We start from the raw sequence: 11,265 nt of genomic DNA, 5'->3' as shown, positions 1-11,265 counted from the left end.
CGTACTGGTACACCCTGACATCGGAATACAAATGCAGTGCTTGGATTGGCAGACACGTTACCGTTAGCGGAATGGCGCTCGTTAGGGTCACACAGCTGCCTTGTTCAGTATTTCCGTGATCTACAACACTTAGCAAATTCTTGTCCCGTTTGGTGGCACTCCTCTCTTCAGGACTGTAATGCTACATCTGTTAATTAACGCTTCGCCTGTGCTGTAGGATCAGATACACTTTCCGCCACGATAACCAGAAAACATTCTTTCGGTTTGTTACTCATTTGCTTGCATGAAACTGCAGTTTCCCAGCAGAGGCCATGATTGACCTATTGGTTTTTTGCCTTTTTTCTTCCTCAAACTGATTACAGTCCATTTGCAAATTAGTGCTTTAGCTGCAACAAAGGTTCAGTATTCTAATTCTTGCCTTGAGGAGCTCATCCAGGTGCATAAATCAAGATAAATTCTACCCTCTGTAGAAGGTAGAATTTCTGTGTTCTGTAATTGTTACTGGTGCCTTTCCTTATCTTGTAGCTTCCCACGTACTGAAGGATGTCAGCAATCGGAGTAGTGTCCTCCTGTTCCTGTCTCTGTCCTGGTGTGTGGCTGCTGAAACCAGGCATGCAGAAGTTGAGCTCTGTCGCCTTACACACGGCAGCCAGGTGTGCTGCCAAGGATTATTATGAAGTCCTTGTGTTGGGTGGAGGCGCTGGTGGAATCACCATGAGTGCTCGGATGAAGAGGAAAGTGGGGGCAGGAAACGTGGCTGTTGTTGAGCCGAGTCAGGTAAGTCTCCGGCAGCTGTCAAGCATTGAAAAGGGTAAGCGTTTCACATATGTAACCAGGTTGGTCTGATGCTCATCCCTCTCCACCCCCACGTGTTTTTAACTGTGGAGAGGAAGCCACCTTTTACAAGGCTTTGCATCAAATTTGTTGCTCCATGACTGAGACGCACGCATCCCTCCAGCTTTGTCGTGCAGAACTCTTGGTGACCTGCACAGCTCCTTTCCTTAAGAACAATACCACGTTAAGAACACACTGTTTCCTGTTTGGCGTGGTTGAAGTCCCTTTGAACCGTTCCTACGTGTCCCTGCGGACATCTCTTTCAGACTCATTACTACCAGCCGCTGTGGACCCTGGTTGGCGGTGGTGCAAAGCAGCTGGCAGCTTCTGCGCGTCCAACCGGAAGCGTAATGCCTGCAGGCGTCGAGTGGATCAAATCTCGAGTTACAGCGTTGGATCCCGACAAGAACTGCGTCTGGCACTAGAATGATACCAAGGTAATAAAGTTAAAATTAAACCAAAAAAAGTTGTTATTAGTCTCTTGCTCTGTGTCATGAGTTGTCTGTCCGCCTCCTGCAGATCCCCTTGGAACTACCTGTTGAGCAAGACCGTCCTCCACCTTCTGGGAATCCAGGAAATTCCACTTAGTCTTACTTAAATTTGAACTTAAATTTGCTTTGAGGGTAATGTTCTTTGACTAAAATATTTTTTTTTTTTTTTTTTTTCCCCCTCCCCTTCCACAACAGGTATCGTACAAGTATCTGATAATTGCCCTTGGGATCAGTCTGCATTACGAAAAGGTATTTGTTTTATGGTAATCATGTTTTGACCAGTTTTAGTGACAGCACGTACCCTTATGATTCACTGAAGTAAATGGCTTTTCAGGGCACTTTCCTTACTGCAGGATACTGAAAGCTAATACGAATTAAAGCGCCAGAAGACAGCCTAATGGCTTCACTCCTTCCGCAGATCTCTCTGTAATTACCCAAATTACCCCTGGGGAGGTTTTTAAGACAGCTTTGTTGCATCTCTGTGGCGACATCAGCAGATGGAGCAGCAAGTTAGATGTAGAACTTGAAGGCAGTCTGTAGGAATGAGATAACGGGGTATGGTGGCTGTAGTCTGAAGCATCTCTAATGTAAACAGCAGCGAGGAACACACAGCAGTCAGTAAAATCTGCATTAATTTGACCCGCTCTCGCCTTTCTCAAAGGGTGCACTTCAGAAGGGACCAGCAGAGTCACCACGCTGGTGTTCACATAGGCCCTTCTGCCTGCAGGAAGGCTGGTACAGTGGCCCACAGAGGAAGGTTAATGCCATCGTACGGCACAAGAACGACTGTAGTGATACGTAGGAGGGAAGAAAACACAAAGGCAAGCTGTTTGAGCATTTAACTACAGTGGTTTTAACCCAGCCGGCATATGATGCAGTACCTGATACTGTATGTGTATCTCTTCGAAGAGCTCCCAGGACATAAGTAAAGCGAGAGCTGGTCTTCGTTCAGTATGGTCATGCCGGGTAAATCCTGGCGATGAGGTCAGTGGAATGAGGAATTGCATTTTCAGCAACCCTCTCAGTCCCCTGGTGTCTCTTCAGTGCACCCCGAGAAAACCAAATTCAGTGTTCAGTAGTAGAAGCCATGTACTACAGGTAATGACGCTGCAGTGAATACAGTTCATAGTAACAGATTTATATGGCTTTAAAACGCAAGTGGGCAGCTCAAAAAGAGGGATGGGCTTTCCCAGAGCAGACTTCCTGGTGTAGACTGTAACTGCAGCGGATGTAACAACTCCCGTTTTCTCACAGAATTTCTGCACCCCGTCATTTTGAAATAGGGACAACTCCCTTTCTTGCAGGCTGATGCTCGGGCGTGGTAGGGAAGTAATTACTGAGGCCACTCGAGTTAAAACAAAGCAACCCAGGAGATGCAGGTGTCTGCAGTGCACTGCTGAGACGTCTCATTCCCTTTAGAAATTTTCGTGATGCCTTTTTCTTTTTCACATGGCTGTTACTTGCGACGGCGTGGCAGTGGCTGCAGATGTTCTCACCCTGAATTTCACCCACCAGTCTACAAAAACTTGGGTCTGCACTGATGCTTAACGCTACATGTCATAGAATCATAGAATCACAGACTGGTTTGGGTTGGAAGTGACCTTAAAAGATCATCTGGTCCCAACCCCTCTGCCAAGGGACACCTTCCACTAGACCAGGTTGCTCACAGCCTCATCCAGCCTGGCCTTGGACGCTTCCAGGGATGGGGCATCCACAGCTTCTCTGGGCAACCTGTCCCAGTGCCTCCCCACCCTCTCCAGGAAGAACTTCTTCCTGATATCTAATCTAAACCTCCCCACTTTCAATTTAAACCCGTTACCCCTTGTCCTGTCACTACAGGCCCTTGTAAAAAGTCCTCTCCCAGCTTCCTTGTAGCCCCTTCAGGCACTGGAAGGTGCTATAAGGTCTCCCCGGAGCCTTCTCTTCTCCAGGCTGAACAAGCCCAACTCTCTCAGCCTGTCCCCATAGCAGAGGGGCTCCAGCCCTCGGAGCATCTCCGTGGCCTCCTCTGGACTTGCTCCAACTGGTTACATATGTTGGAGCGAGTTGCAGCTACATATGTTGCAGAGCAGAGTAATTTCAGCAAATCTTAAATCGTCTACTAAATTCTAACGGAAATACCTGCTTGATTGCTAGGCTTATTTTCAAAAATGCCAACTAGCAAATATGCATGAGCTGTCTTTTTGCTAGAGCCTTCTTAAATAGCTGTTTCTCAAGTCTGTGTTTTAATACTTGATGATGGTGACAAAGGTTTTGCCGTCTGTACATTAAACCTTAATTTTATTTTCTTAGATCAAAGGCTTGCCTGAGGGTTTTCATCACCCCAAAATAGGTTCCAATTATTCAGTTCATACAGTAGAGAAAACGTGGAAAGCTTTGCAGGATTTCAAGGAGGGAAATGCTATCTTCACTTTTCCAAATACTCCAGTGAAGTGTGCAGGGGCTCCTCAGAAGATCATGTATTTATCAGAGGCCTACTGGAGGAAAGTAAGTATTTCACGCTCTCTGCCGGTGCTTGTTCCCACAGCTGGAAGGAAGGCTTGCTCTAAGGAGTGCGTATTATCTTTGAAACAAAAGAAAACCCCCCACGAGAGGAATATGACTTGGTATTATTCAGGTGTCTGCGTTGCTTTTTCTATTATTAATGTATAATATACAAAACTAACTGGATTGTACATAAATATTTAGCATGTATTTAATGCTGGAGAAACTTGTCGAGTTCAGAATCCGTAAGGAAAGAACGGCTTACCCTGCTTCTGGTGAGCTACATACAACTGTTCTCGGCCTAGTTGGCGCGCTACAATAACGCTGGCTGGAATTCAGTAATTCCTGTTACTTTAGGCACGTAATACCTGTTGCCATTTGCCTTTGGGCTAGTCTGAGAAGTGGCTATGCTGGCTGCTCGTGGCACGCTGTCAGCCCTTAGCCGGGCTGTTAAAGCAAGCTGAGTGGAACCAAAAGACAGCTTCAGGTGGAAGTGTCAGGCTTCATTCGTGTTCAGGTTTCATGGGCTGTCTACTGGGCGAGTACCTGAACCATGCCTAGAACTGGAGGTTTCGGAAAGCTGCACGATGCTGAGCTGCTGCCAATGCTTGGCCTGCAGGCAGCAGTGAAATGCGGCCACTGCTTCTCGCTAGTGGTTTGGAGAGGGGTGTCTTCACTACCTCGCTCAGAAAGGGCAAAGGTTATCTGGTCCAGCTTCTGACATGGTGTGAAATAGCTGCTCTCTCAAGACTTCTAATGTTGATGCTTCAGAATTGAACTGCATACAGTTCTGTCAGCTTTTCAGTAGCACAGCCGGTTCTTTATGCCTCTGCTAGCCTGCCAGTTTTGCAGAAAAAGCTAATTTGATCTCTGTGCAGACAGGCAAACGTTCCAAAGCGAACATAATGTTCAACACTTCACTTGGCGTCATTTTTGGTGTGAAGAAGTATGCTGATGCCTTGCTTGAAATAATAAAGGAGAGGAATATCGCTGTTAACTACAAGCGCAACCTGGTAGAAGTGCGAGCAGACAAGCAGGAAGCTGTCTTTGAAAACTTGGATAAACCCGGAGTGACTGAAGTTCACCAGGTCAGGAGCTTTCAAACCTCTGCTCTGATTGATTCTTTTCCCTGTGTACCCTAAGATACCTGCCACGCCACAATAAGGTGATGTCTGCTTCGTCATACGCTGCCGTTTCCTCCTGAGAGCACTGTCTCTGACTTCAGCAGATTTTGAAGTTTGAAACTGAGGTGGAGAGAGGATAAAAGCATTTCGTAAAGAGTGCCTGGCGTCCTGTATGCCTTGTTAGTGTAACGTGGGAATGTCTCAGATGCAGAGGGAGGAGGCAAATTGCCGTTACGCCAGTCTAAATGGAGTTGCCTGATAGGGTTCATGTTAATAGAAGGATGCATTTCAAATTTGAGAGCAAATTTTCATTCTACATGCTTCTGCTTTCTAAAAAACGCCCCAAGCAAACAAACGGACCAAGACAGGCCCTCTCCCCCCTGAACATGTTGCCTTGTATCAGCACAAATGGGATTTGCTCTGATAAACCAGCCACTGAGTGCCTTTTCTTGCTCTTCAGTATGAAATGCTTCACGTCACCCCCCCGATGGGGCCACCCGATGTGCTCATCAACAGTCCTGTCTCGGATGGAGTTGGCTGGGTGGATGTAGACAAAGAAACCCTACAACACAAGAAGTACCCTAACGTGTTTGGCATTGGAGACTGCACCAACCTTCCAACATCAAAAACTGCTGCAGCTGTAGGTAAAGTTGTGTGTTCGTGTGTGTAATGACAGGTGTGGGGGTGACAGTGAGCTGGTTTAGGGTGTTACTCCTGAGCTCTTGACTTCAGCTGTTTCCAGCTTCCACGAAGACCTGAGTCTTCTGGGCCAACTGCTGAGCTACAGGCTGTGCTGGTGCCATTAAGCCACAGTTCTCGTTCCACGTGCCTGACAGATGAACTCATTCTGTTTTCTGTGTTCAGGGAGTGGCATAGAATGAGTGTTGGGCTCTTGCATTCTGTCACCACTCGGTAACAAAACTTGCTGCTCTATCTCAGCAGCTCATGTGTACGTGTCAGCAAACTGATAAGTCACTACCGGAGAGTCACATGTTCTGTGCTTGTAGCCAGAGGGACCAGTAGAAAAGGTCTTTAGGCATATGGGCTCACAACTGAAAAACAAAAGGGGAAGTAAGAAAGGCTGTACTGCACGTTATTGGCCTAACTGGGAAGAACCAACTGGGAAGAGCAGTCAGCTATTCCAGCAAGTGGGTGTAGAATGCTTTCTACGTGAAAGGAAACACAACTTCAGCGCGCCAGAGCCTTAGGGAAGGCCGACTAAGTGTAATTTCAAGTAGGAGAATGAACACGAGTCTGAAAACACACAGCTCAAGTCTCCTGAAGCTTTAGCTTGTTGGAATTAGTGAGGCCAAAGCATTATTCCACTTTTTTTTTTTTTTTTTTTTTTTTTTTTGTATCTGGGACTAAACTTCCCAAACTGCTTTGACGTGTAAATTCAACTGCAGCTGGATTATCCAACAGCATGCCTGGCTGCTAGTGCTTGCTCCAGTGATGGCAGTAATTGCTGCCCACAACAAAGCCTTAATACACTCTTCCTTTCTTGCCTAGCTGCCCAGTCTGGAGTGCTTGACAAAACTATCTCCCTGGTAATGAAGAACCAGTTGCCAACTAAAAAGGTACCTACAGGTCTGCTCTGGGGGAGAAGTTATTTTGAATGTTTTCTCCATTCTCGTGCAGGAAGTCTTGCAAGCCGTGTGAGGCGGAAGGGCTTTGCATCAGCAGTTGGGGTGATACATGGCTAAATACTCTGTGTCCTAACAGCAGTTTAGTTGCATAATTCATACGCTTGATGCTACCGCTAAAAATACCCGTTTAATTCCCTGACTTCTGGGTTGAAAGAAACGGAAAGGCTGATTAGTCTGAGTATCATCCTCCATACTCTTGTGATCCTCTGGAAATTCTTGCAACTAGATTCAAGATCCCATTTTTATACTCTTTGCTATACTCGGCGCCAGCTCTCGTCCCGATCTACTGGTCACCTCTTCTGCTGGTAGGAACACCAACCAGCAACTAATGACACAAAACCCTCACCATCTAGGTTAGTTCCAACTTAAGCTATGTTGTTAACCAAATCTACAACCTCCTAGTAACTTCCTTTGAAACATGAATGTTAACCACAGGGTTTGTAACACCTCGGCCTTTGGACTGCTCAGGTGAATGACAAGGGGCTGTTCTTCGTTGCAGTATGACGGATATACTTCCTGCCCGCTAGTAACGGGCTACAACAAGGTCATTCTCGCAGAATTTGACTACGATGCGCAGCCTCTGGAGACCTTTCCCATCGACCAGAGTAAGGAGAGAGTAACCATGTACCTTATGAAAGCGGATATGATGCCTTTTCTCTATTGGAACGCACTACTTAAGTAAGTATTGCGGTTCTGAGCGGGCAGAGCTGCTTGGGTTGCTCAGAAAGAATCCTGGAACACAGACCTGTTCCTTAGCTCCTTGTTTGCTTCTGTTGTAGCAAAGTGCATCCTTAGTCATGACTAAGACTTCCACTTTTGAGGATTCTGAGCACTTTGCTAGTGAACAGGGGCTTGTTTGAGCAGAACAAGGTTGAACTGCACCCAGGGGCAGCCCCATTGAAAACCTCACGGAAACAGAGGATTCCCCAAACCAAACCCCTAACACGCAGCTCTCGGCAGGCACAGTATCTTAGGGGAATAAAACACTGCCCCCAAACCCTGCTTTGACGGTACACACATAAAACATCATGAGAGGATTTTCTCTATTTCTAGGGGCTACTGGGGAGGACCAGCTCCCGTCAGGAAGCTAATGCATCTGGGCCTGAAGTAAGTCCTGGTTCTCAGTGCTGGTCACACCCTCGTGAAGAGAAAGGATTGGCCTCTCCCTGGATCAATACAAATCTTCCCTCAGGGACCACCCATGGACTGATTTTTTTTTTTTTTTAAAAATCAAGCTTTTGTTCTAAATTCACTTTCACCCTACTGGGGATCAAGCTTCCTGCTTTCACTGCTCTCCTCTAAACCAAGGCCTTAAACTACTTCTGTACGTGCACAGGGGTCTGAACTTGCCCTAAGCTACAGAACACTACTGAAATCTTCTGCTCCAGTCAGTAACTTTAAAGCTGCTTGTGTGCAAAGCTTTCTCCTCGACTCTAAACTGAAGCGTCTGCATCTGAGATCAATGTGTGCACTGAATGCAACAGAATAACTGAATGCTAGTAAAATGGCCTGAAAAACCTACTCTTATTCTCTCGTATTTGAAGGGCAGAATAAATCTTAGCTCCCTCAGGAAGCATCCTTGCAGCTTAATGCAGTAAACTACTGAAACCATGCTCGCCTCGGCGAGCAGCGCCACTTCGCATCAGTCCCACTGTGTTTACTCCGAGAGGTTAAGAACACAGCGAGAAGAAATGCCCAGAGACTGGAGCCTGGGAGAAGACCAAGATCCTGGGTGAGGCCACAGAACTGGGCTGAAGCACAAACGAGTAGGACAGACAAGGGGGAAGTGCTTTTAATTATGACCATAGAGAACGCAGTTTCAAGGGGAGGTTTAAATTTGACTTTGTTCAGTCGAGAGTCTTCACAGAAGCTGGAACTTTAGTGGCAGTCAGGTAGACAGCGCGGAGCAAACGGGAATCTTCTTCAAGCACAAGAGTCGGCAGCAGCTTATTTCTGAACAGAGAGACATACACGGACATATTTCAGGTTACAGCTTCATGCTTTTTTCTGCACAGCGGCCTGTAAGAGGATTGCCTCTGAGGCGCAGTTAGAAGCATGAACACGTACCTGCACGTTAAGTAATTCTTCGATCTTATTCTGGATCTGTCCGTACACGTCATTAAACAGCTCCTCCTTTGATTTTGTTCCGTTCAAGTGCACTTGAAGGAAGTGAAATTAGAGAGCTGTAACGGAATGTTTCTGCAAGCCTGCCCCATGCTCATTTAAAGCACACGCGCTTGGCTAGTACCAGAGAAACACTCCATCCACCTGCCTCAGCTCCTCTCGGGCACCTAACCGGTGTGTGCCCCCACGTCTGGAAGGCGCTCGTACAAAGCCGCCTTTCACAAGTGGCTTTTGGCACTAACGACTTACCCACATCAACTCCAAGATCTTCCATTAGTTTCCTGTGCTTTACGTACATGGGCCAAACGTGGCCATCAAACAATCCGGGTGGATCAGGTACAGTGTAATTCCTCGAGCTACAAAATAAGACGTTGTTATTCATGTATTTAGCATAAGCTGCAAGCATAAAGATACCCCCAATAAAGTTGGAATTTGATGTGCAGGTCTAAAGTGCAACAAGGAGTCCTAACACAGACCGATTTTAGCATTGATGAAGAAGCTCTTAAAGCTTGAGCTGTTTTACTCAAGCCCTGCTATTTTATTCCTCTGAAACATAATGGAGTTTACTACGTTTCATCTGCATTAAGAACAGTGTATGTGTACAATACAGCCAACTGTAAGACTCCAGGATAGTCTGAGACCTAGGAACCATCTCACTGGAAAACCAGAGAGGCAGAAAGCCTATTGCAGGATCTGCGCACAAACTGAGCGTTAGCCTTGGGTACTCAGGAGCTTGGTAGGAAGCTTCTGGGTTAGTTTGGTGAAGGAAGCAATAGCCTCCTAACACAGCTGCTACACTGGTGTTTATCCCTTCTTCTCTGAAAGCTCTAGGAAAACAAGGTCTTGAACGGAGTGAGATGTTACTGGGCTAGCAAGGGAACTTAGGAAGATGAACTTACCTTCTTCTCCTTTTACACTCTTCATACGGGATGGAAAGAAAGTACCGATGGTGGAATACGTCAATCAGTGGCCTGAAAGAGATACGTGCTTGGTTACAGCTAGACTGATTAGTGGCAAGAACTGGAAAGGTAAAACTACCCCCATTTCCTGTACCTAGAGCTACCTTCAAACTGGTGACACCTGAACTAGGCAGTGGTCACTACCAGCTGCTGACTCATGGTTTAGAACAGTCTCTTTTTATTCCCTTGGGAGCTTTGCTGTCACGTAAAATCAAAATACGTGAGGGCACATTTGATTACCTGTAGGTGTAAAGTAGGAAGCCTTCAACAATAAGAATGTGGATTGTTTCATCTCCTCCCTCCTGATCTGGCAAGATCTTGGCATCCAGGGTGTTGTTGATCCCATGAGAACGTTCAAACTTGACTGGGTTTTTTATCCAAGCGTTTATGGTACTCATCATGGCTTCCATATCCAGCGCACTAATCACTAAGGCAAAACAGACGACTGTCATTACGCAGTGTTAAGTACCACCCAGAGGGTCAGGACAAAACCAGCGCGCATCAAAGTAAGCAAAAGGTTTTTTACGCTTTGGTAGCGGAGCCTCACTTACCATCATACTGTTTAAACCCATCTTCAACTTCTATTTCATCCTGTGGCTGAAACAGGGATAAGAAAAAAATAAAAACCTGCTTGGTCAGGACAGCTCGTGGGAAGCTTGATACCCAGTCAAAGCAAGACTCACGATCCGAACCCTGGAGCTACCAGGAGGAATCTTAACCCTCCCCCGGGCTTCTCGGCATGCAGACAGAACGCAGCAGTAAGGAGGCCGAGATAAAGCCGCCTGCTCCTCTATCGTCCCACCAGCACGCCGTGCAGCGCTCCAGGCGAAAGGGGAGTCACCGGGGCGCCTTACAGCGCCGGCTTATCCGCAGCCGCGGAGCCACCCCGGCCGAGTGCCGCAGCGGCACAGGGGGCCTGCGGGAGCGGAGTGGGCGGAACCACCATCCAGATTAACTAGAGGTCCTCCAGAATTGCCGTAATTGATAATAGCATCTGTCTGAATGTAATCCATATCCGAGTCCCACAGGCCAAGTTCTTTACCATCTCGCTGAGTGGTGCTGACAATACCTGTTGTCACCGTGTTCTGTGAGGCAAATGGACTTCCAATTGCCACCACAAATTCTCCTGGCCTCAGATCAGCAGTGTCCCAGTAACAATACTGGTCGTTTTTTCTTAGGGTGAATGTTTATTGTTGCAATGTCAGATTTCTTATCACTACCTTTGATGGTTGCCTCACAGGAAATCTCCATTCTGTAGCTGCACTTTCAACTGCTGTCTGCCTGGTACAGCATTCGTGCTTGACACCACGTGGGCACTGGTCACAATTAAACCAGAATCGGACATACTAAAGCCAGATCCACTGGAAAGCGGAGCATTTCGACTAAAGAGAGGGTGCCTGAGGAACCACGCGGGGGGCCCCCTCGCCTTGCCGCGGCCGGGCCTCACCTTGAAGAAGTCGTCCTGGTGCACCACGCTGCAGTTGGGCAGGGCCTGCATTAGCCTGCGGGTGAGGGTGGTCTTGCCTCCGTTGGTGACCCTGCGGCGGGAGCGCGCAGCCCTCAGGAAACGCCGCGGGACACGTGTGCGCGCCGCGCCGCCTCC

General features: G+C 47.3%; 2 protein-coding genes across 2 annotated transcripts; one reads left to right on the top strand and one right to left on the bottom strand.

Annotated features, from left to right (window-relative positions):
* The first annotated feature begins 543 nt into the window (after positions 1-543).
* Positions 544-7,690, top strand: SQRDL (sulfide quinone reductase-like (yeast)). The gene is given in 9 exon segments (XM_010158381.1): positions 544-777; positions 1,101-1,271; positions 1,521-1,574; positions 3,618-3,812; positions 4,688-4,897; positions 5,394-5,577; positions 6,443-6,510; positions 7,079-7,257; positions 7,633-7,690. Coding segments are annotated over 9 exon segments (1,353 nt in total).
* A 660-nt stretch (positions 7,691-8,350) lies between these two features.
* Positions 8,351-11,219, bottom strand: LOC104504178 (nicotinamide riboside kinase 2-like). Its single transcript, XM_010158380.1, has 7 exons — positions 11,110-11,219; positions 10,214-10,259; positions 9,903-10,089; positions 9,603-9,674; positions 8,953-9,059; positions 8,647-8,738; positions 8,351-8,532 (listed from the first exon to the last, which is right to left on the bottom strand). The coding sequence occupies exons 1-7, from the start codon at positions 11,158-11,160 to the stop codon at positions 8,527-8,529; spliced, it is 561 nt and encodes a 186-aa protein (XP_010156682.1). The 5' UTR covers positions 11,161-11,219; the 3' UTR covers positions 8,351-8,526.
* Positions 11,220-11,265: the final 46 nt, after the last annotated feature.

The sequence above is a fragment of the Eurypyga helias genome, unplaced genomic scaffold, assembly GCF_000690775.1.
Source record: "Eurypyga helias isolate BGI_N326 unplaced genomic scaffold, ASM69077v1 scaffold15359, whole genome shotgun sequence".
Classification (NCBI taxonomy): Eukaryota; Metazoa; Chordata; class Aves; order Eurypygiformes; family Eurypygidae; genus Eurypyga; species Eurypyga helias.
The sequence above is the reverse complement of the archived record's forward strand: the minus strand, read 5'-3'. Positions and strand labels throughout refer to the sequence as shown.